Below are 13,941 nucleotides of genomic sequence, written 5' to 3'. Positions count from 1 at the left end.
CTCTGTCCATGATCATGGAGCACCAGGCACAGCGAAAGCGGACAGTCCGTGCTCCTCCCTTCCCCGGCCCCTATTTCCATCGGTCACGGCTGTACTGCCCCGCCGCGCCCCCACCCCATCAGCCCCATTCCTGGAAGTGTCCAGGGCCAGGCTGGACGGGCCTTGGAGCAGCTTGGTCTAGTGGAAAGTGTCCTTTCCCATGGCACGGGGCTGGAACTGCATGATCCTTAAAGATCCCTTTCAACCCAAACCATTCTGTTATTCTGTGATTCTTCCCCCAGAAAGCCCAGAAACAGCAGGATTTAGCTAAATTTTGTAGCCTGTTCTTTTGCTTCCATCTGCTGGTCAAATTACACCGGAGTGTGGGCGACTGCAGGGATGCTAGAAGCCTTTCCCATAGTGCTGTTGGGTGCTGTGCATGCATACACCAATCCCTGTTCCCACTGTACCTGGAAAGCACAAGATTCCTCAAAAAAGAGGAGTTTTGGGAGGGGTTCTGTTGTCACCGAAAATCGTCGGGAAGAAGTGAAAGCCTCCAACACCACCTCTAAGTGTTGTTGAGCCAGGCATTGCTTTGTTCTGGGCAGAGACACCTAGTGAATTATTCCAGCCACATGAGTCCCTTGCAAGACTTTTCACATATTTATACATTTTAGCAAACAAAGAAAGTGACATTAATTGGTTCTAAGTTACACAGTTCTCTTAATTTAATTAGTATTCTGTCCTTTATTGTCTAATTGGGTCCACATTCTTTGGTTCTCTTATCATTCTTCCTTAGACAGAGAGTCTCTAACTCTCAGGGTGTAATGTCTTTGTTAATCTCCTCTGTGTCTTCTGGTTACTCCAACATGTCTTAGAAGGGTCATAAATTTAAAAACCCAGATGTCCAATCCTCAACTCCCTCAAGCTTTGTTTACTCAAGCTCATCAGAGCTAATCTAGAGAAACTCAAAGCTTTGGTGATTTAATGATTAAACTGACAAGAGTTTGTAAGGGGAGAAAAAAAGGAACCCAGCTAACTGCCACCATTAATTAAAGTTTTAGGAAAGTTATATCATACTGAACACTGAGACTGAGCTTTAGGTTATGTCAACCTCTTGCAGAATCGCAGTACACCCTGAGTTGGAAGAGACCCACAAGGATCATCTGGTTCTGCCCAGGACACCCCACCAATCCCTGTCCCTGACAGCATTGTCCAAACACACCTTGAGCTCTGGCAGCCTTGGTGCTGTGCCCATAGTAGATTATACATTTCCTAGGAATGGCGTCCTCCTGCAGAGTCTCTTTCTGAGCCCTGAAGTGGATTCAAATTCCAGCCACCGGGAATGGAGCCCTAAGGTGTGGTATTGAAACAGCACTGAGGTGCAGGAGGAAAAGGGATCTGATTTGTTACCTCACCAGTGGGTATTTGGGTGGCCTTGGTCCCGAGGATGGTGTTGGCTACTAAATGAAGAAACACCTGTGGGATGAGGGCCTGGCACTCAAGCTCTGTCAGCTGTACCACTGAGTTTGGGTTGGTGTGCTTTGTGAGCTGGCTTCTCCACAGCCTTTTGGCAGGATGGATGTGAAGATAGCAATCTGTAGTTCGGGTACAGAGTAGAAGGGAGTTGTTTGTGTTCCACAGAGGAGCAGAAGTTCGGAGCCCTTTTTTTAATTAGTGACTTGAAATGAAGCTGCCAAGAGGATTTTTTGGTTTGTTCTCTAAGGTTTTGCCTCCCTTCTATGGAGGGAGCCTCGCTACTTATTGTTTGGTTCTTGAATTCCAGTATTCCAGTGGAGTATCTCTAAGTTAGACTGTTATATGTTTAATTTGTAGCACTAAGTAATTACTGGGATTTCTAACTCCATAGTCCTACCCTTATCTGTACTGCATTTTCCCAGTAATCTGTTCTACAGAATGGAAATTATTATTTTCTAGCAATTCTGGGGAAAAGCGTTTTAAAAAAAAATTCCTACATGCACTGCAATTCCATAGCTGTTCACAGCTGCCCAGTGTAGTCTTACAGTCAAATAACTTTGTCTTGTGAGGCATTTCACTGGTGTTAATTGTAAAATATTTCCTGTGTTTGCTTTGTGAATGCCCCTTGACAAAAAATATTATTGTGAACTTCAGTAAGACTTTGCAAATTCCTACAAAGGAGTGGGAGAGTTAATGCTTTATTGATCAATGCTTTATTGTTAATTGTTAATTAATTTGTAAATCCATCATCCTTAATGTGTATAATTCACAATACTTTGTGTCCATTCATTTTTATGTGTTCATAATATGTATCACTTCAAATTAGTGAGGTCTTGGCAGTGTAAAACCTGTCTTCAGCAGTGTTCCTATTAAAAGAGGAAAATAATAGTGCTCTGTGAGTGGCTCTTAAAATTGGAACATGAATTAATGAAAGACAACATTGCAGTGGGGGGAGAAATCAGAAGGTTTTTTGTTTTCAGTGCACCAAACTCAAATTGTAAAATGTCTCTTGATTTTACATGTAACAGTGTCGGGTGCATCCTACTGCTAGGACAGCCATAAGTTCTGTGGTGAGCTTGCTGTATGTCTTTAATTATGAAAGCTCATTGTAATACTTGAAAACTTTGCCAACTCTTATTGTTTGCAGCAGCCGTGTGTAATTTGGAAGAGAGAAGAGGGCAAAGCGCTCTTTCTTTGTCCTGGGAAATTCTATTCAGTGGCAGCCAAGTTATACATTGTTTAAAACTCACCAGTTCCCTCCTCTGCTTATGTTTCTCAAAAAGTACTGTCAGCAAGCCAGACAATAACTGAACATTCAGCCCTCTAAAAAGCCTGTCAAGGCTGCAAATATCCAAAGCAACAAGGGGGAGGGAAAGCTGTGGGGATACAGGCTGATGGAGGGGGGAGGAAAACTGGGCGAGCCCCTAAAGCCTCTCTATCCTGGCACATGGTGCCAGCTTGATCTCGAGGAACCCTGTTCTTGGCAGCGCCCTGGAATCCTAAAGACAAAGAGGGAAGGGACACTGCATGCGTGTCGTGATAAATTCTTTCCCTGTGCGATGACAGCCTGGATTCCTGACCACAGATCCCTCTGAACTCATCCTATTGACTGCCCCAGTTGGATATTCACAGACACAATGCTAAAGCAGTACAGTTCTCATTCCCAAACTCCCCAGACCGTGACTTACACTGTGACCCTTTTTTTCCCCACCCTAACAAATATATTAATGTAGAATATATAGGGTCAAAAGACAATGAAACATTATAGAGTTAAATTAATCTTTTACTAGGCCCATTAATTTGATGGAATTACACAAGAGACTTGGTTGATTTATAATGTAAATGGATTTTAATAAAAGGTGTGGAAATGACTAAACAAACAATTGCATTTAAAGATGCACAACTCTATTAGAGCTTAATTTTAAATGACTCAAAGAAAGGAGTATGTACAGCTCTTTTGTTAAGATAGAAATAAATAAAATAGCACTATAAGTGTTGGAGCTAATTAGTTAAGTGCTCAACTATTTAGTTTTTAAAACAAGATCACATTTAAGTGCCTTAAGCTTTTATTAATTTCAGGGACCCCAAAATCCCCTATAGTAATTGAAAATTTAATTACATACTTTTTTTTGTTCTTTTAAGAATGGAAGCTTATTAAACTTTAAACATTTAAACATCTATTGAAATACCAGTGGCTATAAACAACATGCAATTCTAAATACTAATTAAACAGGACGGCTAAATCGCTATAAAGCTAAACTGAATTTTAAGTAACTTTGCACTTGTAAGCACTCCTATTTTTTCATGCTGTGTTAAGATTTACCATTTCCTCTCTGAGCACAGCAGAAGCCCTGGGCAGTGTTAGTGTCTGTCTGTACTGTGGCCATATTTTGTGGACATGTTTGCAGTGGGGGTCGGTCCCTGGAGGATAAACTGGAGTTCAGGACAGCAGACAAGGGTGGGCAGAGAGCTTTTTTAAGGGAACAGCTAAAGCTATTGGTGGCACTGACACAGGCATCTGGCAAGAGTATGTGGTACAATAGGCCTGGTGAAGGCAGGAAAAGGATTGGTCAAGAAAGCAGTGATCACCACTGACTCACCAGATTCATGATCTGGTAACAGCAACATAATGTAAGGTCCTTGATTTTTCTTTTGTAGAAACCTCACAGAACTTGGACCAGAGATATCTCTGTTCTGTGTTTCAGATCCAACCTAATGCCAGTTGTTGTCAGTTGGTCGACTGATCAACAGCTTAGTTAGTTTTCTTTGGACATATCTGACTTCTCAAAATCAACCATTGCTCTTTGCGTTCTTAACATGAATTAAAGGCAGAATTAACCTCTCAGTCTAAACTCTGCTGGTTTTTAGATGAGGCTCTTTTTGGATGTAAAGGTTCACTTTTCCTTCTCTTGGTCAGCGCAACCAGAACATTACTATGTCAAGGTTGAAGTAAATGTCTCATATGTAGGCACAATGTTGTACTATGCCCAAAGCAAGTCTCTACACACAGTATTTGAGATGCTGCCAATCACTGTATCACTAATTATACTAGAACTTAAAATGCTTTAGGGATAGCAGAAGTAACCCAGAGGGATGTAACAGCAGCAGAAGACATGCCAGAATGCAAACTCTTTTCAAGGGAAGTTCCAAGCATGGATAGTGAGCCCTGTCAGTTCATGAGGCAGAGGCAATTCCTCTCTTGTCAAGAGTATCCATGTTTATTACATGAAACACTTGATGTGTTTGTCTTCTGTGGCAGCTACTGTGTTTGCATACTGTGTTTTAAATATTCAGAGGTAGCTGTGACCTTGCCCTTTGATATGTGGGCAAACACAACAGTTAATCTTTCTCAGCAGAAAACATCAGGAGCAGTTGCATTTTGAAGAATGTCCAGGTGGGATTCTCAGCTTCCTTCTTGCTCCTCCAACTGTGTTTCAGAAGATTCAGATCATCCAGAAGAAATGGTAAAAGGGCCACAATTCAAAATCTGTTTTCTGAGCACTGGCACCTCAAAAATTAAGAAGGAAAAGATCCTTTTGTCCCAGGATGTCAGTGTTTTCTCTTTCCTTATGACAGTTCTCAGAACTGGTTCATTTGTTATTGCAGCACCTCACAGGAACCAGTCTGCTTCATTCAAGTGGTGCTAATCTACCAAGCATTTGCACAGTTTTCTTTTCTCACCAGAATGGTTCAGAAAAATTATCTTGGTACCACCACTGAAATGCAAACAGTATTGTAGCTTCCTTATGGACTCTGAAAAACCTTATCAAGATGCTATCGAAGTATCTAAAGGCTAGAAATGGTGTATGGTTTCTTCAGCTTTCCCCAGCCAGTTTTATTCTTCTTTCTTGAAAAGTGGAATGAAGAGTCTATGAATCTTTTTAGTAATATGTGAATTGCAAATACACTGTCACTCTGCAGTCACTCTGTTGTGAAGAGCAAGCCCCAGCCCTTTCTCAGTTGTGACACTAGGTGGCCCCACGACTGAAGGAAACATCCCAGGAAATACTTGCTGTACTGGGTTACCTTTTCCCTGCTCTACCCAGTACTTTTTACAGACTGACAGATTTTATTTTAAAATAAAACAATAGCTGACTGTGCTATCTCAAGTATTTAAATTAGCAGCAGAATGCTACGTGATATCCACAGTGCAGAGCAAAGGGAGTAGTTAGATCTAATCTGGCAAAGGAGCAACATGCTGAAGAGGTAAATTGGTTTTGCATCACCCAAAAGCACCTTTGGTTTTAGGAATATATGATTCTCCAATATCAGCAGTTTACTATAATGTCGTTTCCTTCCAAGAGATCATCATGAAGGATAGAGGAATTGTCTGTTTGTATTTATATTCCTTCTGGGTGCCTTGTGGGATTTGAGAACATAAGCCTTGGCCAGTAGTAATTCTTTGGCATGTCTGTGTGCCAGGCACGGGCAGAGCAGCAGAAGTCATTGCCACAGGTGCTGGGGCTCTGTTTGCAGCACAAAGGGGATGGAGGTCTTTGGGTCTGTCACCTGCAGGTCTCACAGTTGGGCTGGGCTTTTCTTGGAGGTGGATACAGGTGCTGTTCAGTTGGAATAGGAGGGAGGGGAACTGGGGGGAAGTGGGAGCCTGTGTAGCATTACTGTGCAGTGTGATCAGGAATTTTTCAGTGCTGTGCAAGCAACAGAAATTGCTGCTCTTACTGCATCCACTAAGTGCCACTCTTTCAGCTCACACTGGGTCCTCATAAGTAATTATAGAATTACAGAATACACAGAATATCCCAAGTTGGAGTGGACCCATGAGGATCATGAACTCCATCTTCCAATGCTGAATGCCAGCATCCTAAGAGAGAAAGAATTTATTTCCCTGAATGTGGGTTTGGCCATACCTGCTTTTCCTGTGGACCCAGCTCCAAGTCCCAGTGAGGCAGGCCAGAGTCAACCTGCTGATTTGTAGAAGTTCTATGTAGCAACTTCAGTTATGACCCTAAAATCTCAGGGTTTCTCTGCAGTCACTCAGCAAAGACAGCATATTCCACTGGAGTTAGGCCTTGTTCCAGCATCTGGCATGATTTCTGTTTCCACTGCCCCTTTAGCCCTACTTGATACTGCACCTGGTGCTCCCCCTGATGTTACTTCACTGTATGAAGACAGAGGTGTTTTACACTGCTTTGTTTTTATTGCTGAACTGTTTGTGAATGACTTTGGGTTCTCCACTCTATGCCGAGGAATCCATGGGACTGAATCCATATTGAAATTTCTGTGTCTTGAAACCTGGTTTTGGTCACCCCTGTGTTAAAATCACGCAAGTTCAGTGCTACCCCAACCCACTACAATTCTGCAAGTGTCTGTGTTTCATTTGCTGTGTTTATATGTCAAGGCCCATGAAACAGGAGGTGCCAACAGTGTTACAGCTGGTCTTCGTAGTAGAGCCATGCATATCCCAGACCTGTTCTCCATCCCCTCCTCCAAGCACTCAGAGAACAGGTTTCTAGTTGCAAGGGAAGTACACAGGCAGGCTGGAGCACTAGATTTCCTTGCACAGCCCCTGGAGATACTGGGCATTGAAGCCTCCAAGAGCCCTACCCTGGAGTCTTGCAGCAGCATGAACATGTTGGGCATCCATAACCCTAGTAAGAGAAGTAAGCTATTTGTTCAACCTCGAGGTAATTTTCTCTTTTCTAGGAAAAGGCTTCTACCCATCCAGTAGCCCTGATAATGTGTAAGAAAAATTAGATTGAAAACCACTTTCCTTGTGTTTATTAACAGTGAGTTGTTTTACAGTTCTTACATGCTGTTGTCTTAATTTGTTTGTTTCCACAGGCTACATTTAGATGCTGTTTACAGCAATAAAGAGAATATTACATTTGATCTAGAGTTCTGTCTTAATTCACAGGAGGAGATGCGAACAGAAGCTCGTCGGAAAAATCTCCTCATTCTAATTTTGCATTATTTAATGGAGGAAGGGTAAGTGTTTTAAATAGCAGGGCTCTACTTTGTGGGACTGTGTGTGTCTGACCTCCTGTACTGTGTCCTTCTGTTGGGTGGATGAATACTATGGGCCTTTGGGCTGATGTGAGAAAGAGGTAAACTACTGTTACATATTCTTGGCATTTTACTTTGCTAAATTGCTTCAGTTCCTGGAACAAAAATGTCGACTATAATTAAAAAATACTTTAGATCAACCAGCAAAGGCTTTTTTAAATAGAGTTTATACTTTTATAATAAGTAGACTTGTGGACAAGTTAAAGATACTATATAGTTACTAATGCCATTGTTTGCTTTTTCTCTCAAAAATCAGAGTAAGATAATGACTCTCAATTTTTTGATCTTTGTTCCTTTTTTTAAATTACCAGATATGTCGATGCTGCAAATGCTTTGGAACAAGAGACGAAATTAAGTTTACGTGGCTTTGAAGTTTGTGACAACGTTGATCTTGAGACAATTTTGATGGAATATGAAAGCTATTACTTTGTAAAATTTCAAAAGTATCCTAAAATTACCAAAAAGGTCCTGGACACCGGTATGTGACTCTGTTCCAAAAAGAAAGCTTTTGTTTCCAAAGACTAAAATGTATGTTTGCTTGCTCTGCTAGCAGCCCTTTTTGTGTATGTCAGCATTTAGTGTTCCAACCCTTACAGTTACAGACCTATAGTTCTAGCATGGAAGGCATAAGAATTGAGAGATGGGGTTTTGAGCCCTTCTCCTCTCCATTCTCTCATTATGTAGAGGAACAAAAAAGTGGCATTTTTCTGTCTTTTAAAAACTGCTGTGATAGTGGAAAATGTCAGCTAAGCACAAAGCGTTATGGCATAGATATATTTATTCACTTTCTTCTCATGGAGAGAGACTAGTAAGGCTGAGGTATAAAAGAATGATACAGAATAAGGCAAGTCAGAATATGACCATTGTGTTATGACCCTGAGAGCCTGAATGGTTTTGTACTTGAGCACAAAATGTGACTTAGAGAAGCCATAAGAACAACTTTGTAAAAATCAGTGATGAAGAGCTTGAAGGATACAGATTTGAACTGGATATTTGGAAAATTTCTTCATGGAGAGGGTTGTCCAGCCAACCCTGGCACAGCTGCCCAGGGCAGTGGTGGAGTCCCCATCCGTGGAGGGATTTAAAAGCCATATGGATGTGGCACTTGGGGACATGGGTTAGTGGTGGCTTTGGCAGTGCTGAGGGAGTGGTTGGACTTGATGGCCTTGGAGGGCTTTTCCAGCCTAAGGATTCTGTGATTATTTGCATGAAAAAGGTGTGCACATGTAGAACATATTAATTGGTGCTAATACAAAAAGGAACAGCCTTGCAGGACAAAACTAAAGGGATTTGTCGTGAATCAAGAGTGAAAATGTATTACAAAGCATTTTTTCACATCTTAGTCAAACTGAGTGGTAGTCAAGGCTCAATCCATGATCTAAGTGAAAAAACAATTCCTAGAAAGCCACTCTGGGACATTTCAAAGCTCTCAGGATGCATTTTTTTTGGTCAGTAAAGCCTCTCCGACTTGGAGTACTCCACCATTACCCAGGCTCAGAGCTGTGACTGTGTTGGCAGGGAGGCATCATCCTTTTTCCCTGAAGTGTAAGCAGCTTCCTCTCTGGCATGTAGTTTGCAAGGTGCCCTAAATTATGCCCATAGTCAGATATGTGTATCTAAACAAAAGGCTTAATGTGGTGCTCCTTCCTACTCAACTGTTTGCAACACTCTTGGCAAGTCCTGCAGAACTAACTTGGTCATTTCCATGCTGGGTCCCAGTTGGAAGTATTACAGACAAACCCACAAGATTACAGGTTTATCTGTGGGCTCTGCTGCCTCTGTGTTCCCAAGCTCTTTCAGGGGAAGAGCTGTTTGGGAAGGATTATTTTATATAAGCGTGTGAGAATCTTGAACGGAAGAGCGTCGTACAGAGAACACTGATGGGAGACATGTTTTGGAACAACCAGGTCTGTGCTGATAAGGGCACAAACCCTTGGCTTTATGAGTTCACATCTGGGCTTTGTGAGTTCAACATTTTATGACAAAAACCTTTTCTTTGACAGAATTTGTTTCAAATTATATAAACGCAAAAAATAACATAGTTTGATAACCACCATTGCAATGTGACTTTTATTCTGTCTTGTTATGTTGAACTTGATTATTATGAAGAGGAGTAAGGCAAATTCATATTTCCCAATTCAGCAGTGAAAAAATTATTAGCATTAAATAAGCATTCTGTGTGATATATTAAATTATTGTGCTTAATCTAATTTCTGGTAGTGCCCATTTTACTGTGAACATGATACTTGTTTTAAAATGTAAGCAGAGAAACCAAAGACTGAATGAGCCTAAACTTGAACAAACTTGAAGCAAAACTGCTCTCACCAATATCAGTTTGTTTTCAAAAAGTTTTTGCAAGCTTGTAGTGCTTATAATCATGCTGATCCTGCTTATGCATTGTTATTTCCAATGTCACTAATGTATGCTTGAAAATATTTTTGAAGGGAGGAAAAAAAAAGTCAAATTGCCTTTTTTTTTCTATCATTAATTATTTTCTATTTCAATGTTGATTTTGCCACAGCAGAAAATAAACAACAGCTGCGAACTGGGGGAAGAGTAAGAAGGTAAGAGAAACATGTGGGGTGTTTTTCTGGGCAGAAAATTTTCCTGTGAAAACAATATGCACCCTGGTTAAAATAATGTTGTGATACTGCAGGAATATTGAAGCCCAGGGCTATGAAGCTGACTGTGTGATGTGTTACAGGCAAATAGAGACTTACTTCCCAAATGGAGAGGCAGACAATTTGCAAAGTTTCTGCAGTGTGGATAAGGTGGGGTGAGGTGTTTGTAAACAGTGAGCACAGAACTCTGCTGTGATTGAAGTTGATGCCATAACTTCAGCGGGAGCAAAGTTAGCCCAAAACTGCTTTATTTGAAAACTTTACCTTCTAATATTTTGGTATTTGGAAGGAAAAAAGAAGTTGTGAAACTGTTTGGTTTTGTTTTTTTTTTTAATTCTAGGGCAGCAAGCTCTTCTCAAAATATACCAAGGTTCAAGCAACAGACAGCACAACAACCAGTGTCAAAAACTTCTGGGAGCACAACAGAACCTAAATCATCTGCCAAGGAGAGCCCCAGACAGGTTTAAACATGTTTTACCTTGGTAGCATTACAATTGAAATTAATGTGATTTTATTTTGAGAGTCGATAGGCAGCAAATGTATGGGAGTCACACCATTAATAACTGTGCAACTAATGGGCTTTACTGATTATGTAATTCAAGGTGAAAGACTTAAAGAGAACATGTTTTCTGGCTGTGAGTTGGGGGGCAAGTCACAGGCAAAAATTGGAGGAAAAGGAGCCATATAATCCAACCTGCACTGAAAGCAATCAGAGTTTTCCCATTATTATCAGCATGTTCATCCTTTAGTGCCAGAAAGCAAGACAAACAAATCTAATAGAAAGCTTTGTGTCAGTTGTAAGCATCTTCACAGTGCATAAGGTGTTTGAGACTGGGGGAGTAATTTGACCCTGTAATTTTCAATTTTGGGGGTCTCATTTTGTTCAGATTACTGTGAAATCCACTTTATTATCATCCCTTACAGTGGGTCGTCCAGAATAGCAGGTTGGTGGGCAAGCACTGTGTCTGTTACAGCTTTTTTTAAGGGCTTGTCTATATTTCCTCTTGCACCAAGAGGAATTAATCTCTGACCTGTTCTTACCCTTAAAAAACCCAAAACATTACCGTTTGGATTTTTCAGGAATAGCGGCTGTGAAGTGAATATGTGATAACTCGTCATCTCTGAGTTGATGTTCTGTGCCTTACACTTGCCTGTAATTTCTACTGTACATAAATGTTGCTTCTTACAACTGTATAAAATGCAGTTTTCTGCTCTGTACATGTAATAACTGGACTGCTGAGCTCTAGAGCTGTGGCTTTCACTGCTGTCACCAGTCAGATGAAGCCTAACTAAATGTAAGTGGTGTTGGTCTGACAAGTATGGGATTACTCTTGGAACTTCCATGTAATGATACAGTTCATCTGGGCATATATGAAGAGGTGGGATGATACCTATAATGTAATGTCTTCAATTGACCTAATTGGCAACACATCTTTTTAAAAATTTATTTGTTTTTTTAGAATAGTGACAGTGCAGTTACTCCAGACCAATCTGGCTTTGGCTTAAGCATCTCAGCAATCAGTAAACCTGGAGGAGACAGCCCTCACCCAAGAAAGGTTGGTGGAAACCTGGTATGTGATTTATCATAGAAATATGTATGGATTAAAAAACACAAAGGTTTTCAAAAATATCAAATGTTAGCCTTCTGAGTCTATATTTTTATAAAATGTTCCTGTATAGTCAGCTGAAAGGTGAATTTTATGATTTGGGTAACAATTCTTTGCATAGGAAGCTCTGTTTGCATTAAATACTATTTTAGACATACTCAAGAAGGAAGAATATGGTTTTTTTTAAAACCCAGTGGTAATACCTAAAATTGAAGATAAATTTTGAATTCCTGAATGAGATTATAAGAGGCTCTGCAGTTAAATTGTTTCAATGGCTGAGATATGTGTTCTACTCCTGTTGCTACCACAGATTTTGTGGTCTGTTTTTTGCCATAATTAGGACTGTATATGAAGTAAGGAAACCCTGTAACTGCAAACAAAATTTGGTCCAATGTAGAGCTACCGTCGTGGGTAGAGCCTATTACAACATTATTTTCTCCTTTAGGGCCAAGTAATTGACTTCCACGGGATGATCCAGGATGCTGTCAGAATGTCACCAAACGAAATTGCCTTGAACAGCCTTAATTATGATCCAGATCCCTCAGTAGGTGTTTCTGTTCATGTTTCCATCCAGTAATAATAAAATGAGTTTTACATAACCAGAAAAAAAACAAAATAGTGCAACAAAGTCGTCTTTGTTCCCAAGTGCTAAAAAGGGGCTTAGATTTCTGAGAGAGATATTTCCTCCTTGAAAGGACAGTCATACTTGATACTGGCTTAATTTGTTGACAGTTGTTTACTTTTTGAACATAAAAGTAAGCAACAAATAGAAATGATACCTTATGATGAAAAAAAAAAAAATAATTGCAGAAACCCACAGAACTTCTGAAGGTGAAATTCTGGTTCCTTTGAATGTAGTATGTTTTTAGCATTCGCCTCAGCTGAGACAGCAACGGAGTTTGGATGGCTGAGGTAAATTTTCAGTAATCACTCCTTGACACAAGCCAGACTTCTCAGACAGTGCACCCAGCTCACATAGTGCCAGTCTGCCTTACTGCAGAAATGGCTTACTTCAAAATCTTTATTATTATCCATGTTTCTACACCTGTAAGAGTTGATATTACACCACGTATCAGCTTTTCAAAAAGTATTTAATAGTTTGTCTGTCTGAAAATATTTGAAGTCTGACAAGAACTTATGTTTTTCTTTTTCAGGAACGATTATTGAAACCCCTTAGTGCTTTTATTGGCATGAGCGGTGAGATGAGGGAACTTGCAATGGTTGTAAGCAAAGTAAGATCAATCTCCATGTTAGTTTATCGAGATGTTGGTTATCTTTGTCATCTGAGAATGCTGTTTATTTCTTTTTACTGTCACTGAGAGTGCTTATTCTTGAATATGCAAGCTAATTTTCTTTTCATGCAACTCCCAACAAGTTATTTCTTTAGAAGTTGTTTCTTTTTGATAAACAATGGGAGTAATGGGGACCATTCCTTTCTAATGGGGGACATGTAATTTAATCATGCAATGGAGACTGTTGTGGCTTTTCCCTTTGTTCTTATTGCTACAGAAAAAGTACAATTCTTCTCTGAAAAGAGAGATTTAAATATATTAGTTAATACCAACTATCATCTGATGTATTATTTAACTGTAATGTAATGCTGGGAAAAAACCTGAGTCAAGCCTGTGGGTGCAGTTTCCATTCAAGGCATTGGGCTTGTGGCAGTGTGGCAGTGTCACACCAGGATCTGAATTCTGAATGTATCTACTAAACAAAAATTATTATTAAACCCTGATATTCATGCATTGTTTAGAATCACAGAATCACAGAACTGTTTAGGTTGGAAAAGCCCTCTAAGACCATCAAGTGCATCTGTTCCCCCAGCACTGCCAAGGCCACCACTAACCCATGTCCCCAAGTGCCACATCCACATGGCTTTTAAACCTCTCCAGGGATGGGGACTCCAACACTGCCCTGGGCAGCCTGTTCCTAGACTTGATAACGATTTTCATGAAGAAATTTTCCCTGATGTCCAACCTAAACCTCCCCTTGCGCAACTTAAGGCCTTTTCCTCTCATCCTGCCCCTTGTTCCCTGGGAGCAGAGCTCGATCCCCCCTGGCTCCCCCCTCCTGTCAGGGAGTTGCAGAGCCAGAAGGTCCCCCCTGAGCCTCCTTTTCCCCAGGATGAGCCCCCCCAGCTCCCTCAGCCCCTCCTGCTGCTCCAGACCCTTCCCCAGCTCCGTTCCCTTCCCTGCACACGCTCCAGCCCCTCAATGTCTCTCTTGTCCGAG

At 40.7% G+C, this 13,941-nt stretch overlaps 1 protein-coding gene across 4 annotated transcripts in view; it reads left to right on the top strand.

Moving 5' to 3' along the window:
- The window catches only part of KATNAL2 (katanin catalytic subunit A1 like 2), a 30,861-nt gene that overhangs the window by 842 nt on the left and 16,078 nt on the right, over nt 1–13,941 (top strand). Inside the window, exons 2-8 of one of the 4 annotated variants that reach the window (XM_029962153.1) lie at nt 7,334–7,404; nt 7,794–7,960; nt 10,007–10,046; nt 10,444–10,564; nt 11,564–11,674; nt 12,156–12,254; nt 12,865–12,942. In XM_029962153.1, the coding sequence (XP_029818013.1) occupies nt 7,340–7,404; nt 7,794–7,960; nt 10,007–10,046; nt 10,444–10,564; nt 11,564–11,674; nt 12,156–12,254; nt 12,865–12,942 (681 nt within the window). In that variant the 5' untranslated portion in view covers nt 7,334–7,339. Of the gene's footprint in view, nt 1–7,333; nt 7,405–7,793; nt 7,961–10,003; nt 10,047–10,443; nt 10,565–11,563; nt 11,675–12,155; nt 12,255–12,864; nt 12,943–13,941 lie in introns of all 4 variants that reach the window. The other 3 variants (XM_029962152.1, XM_029962155.1, XM_029962154.1) reach the window with 3 other exon arrangements.

Source organism: Manacus vitellinus, unplaced genomic scaffold (genome assembly GCF_001715985.3).
Source record: "Manacus vitellinus isolate BGI_N305 unplaced genomic scaffold, ASM171598v3 scaffold_42_pilon, whole genome shotgun sequence".
NCBI lineage: Eukaryota > Metazoa > Chordata > Aves > Passeriformes > Pipridae > Manacus > Manacus vitellinus.
This window is presented reverse-complemented; position numbering and strand designations above follow the sequence as displayed.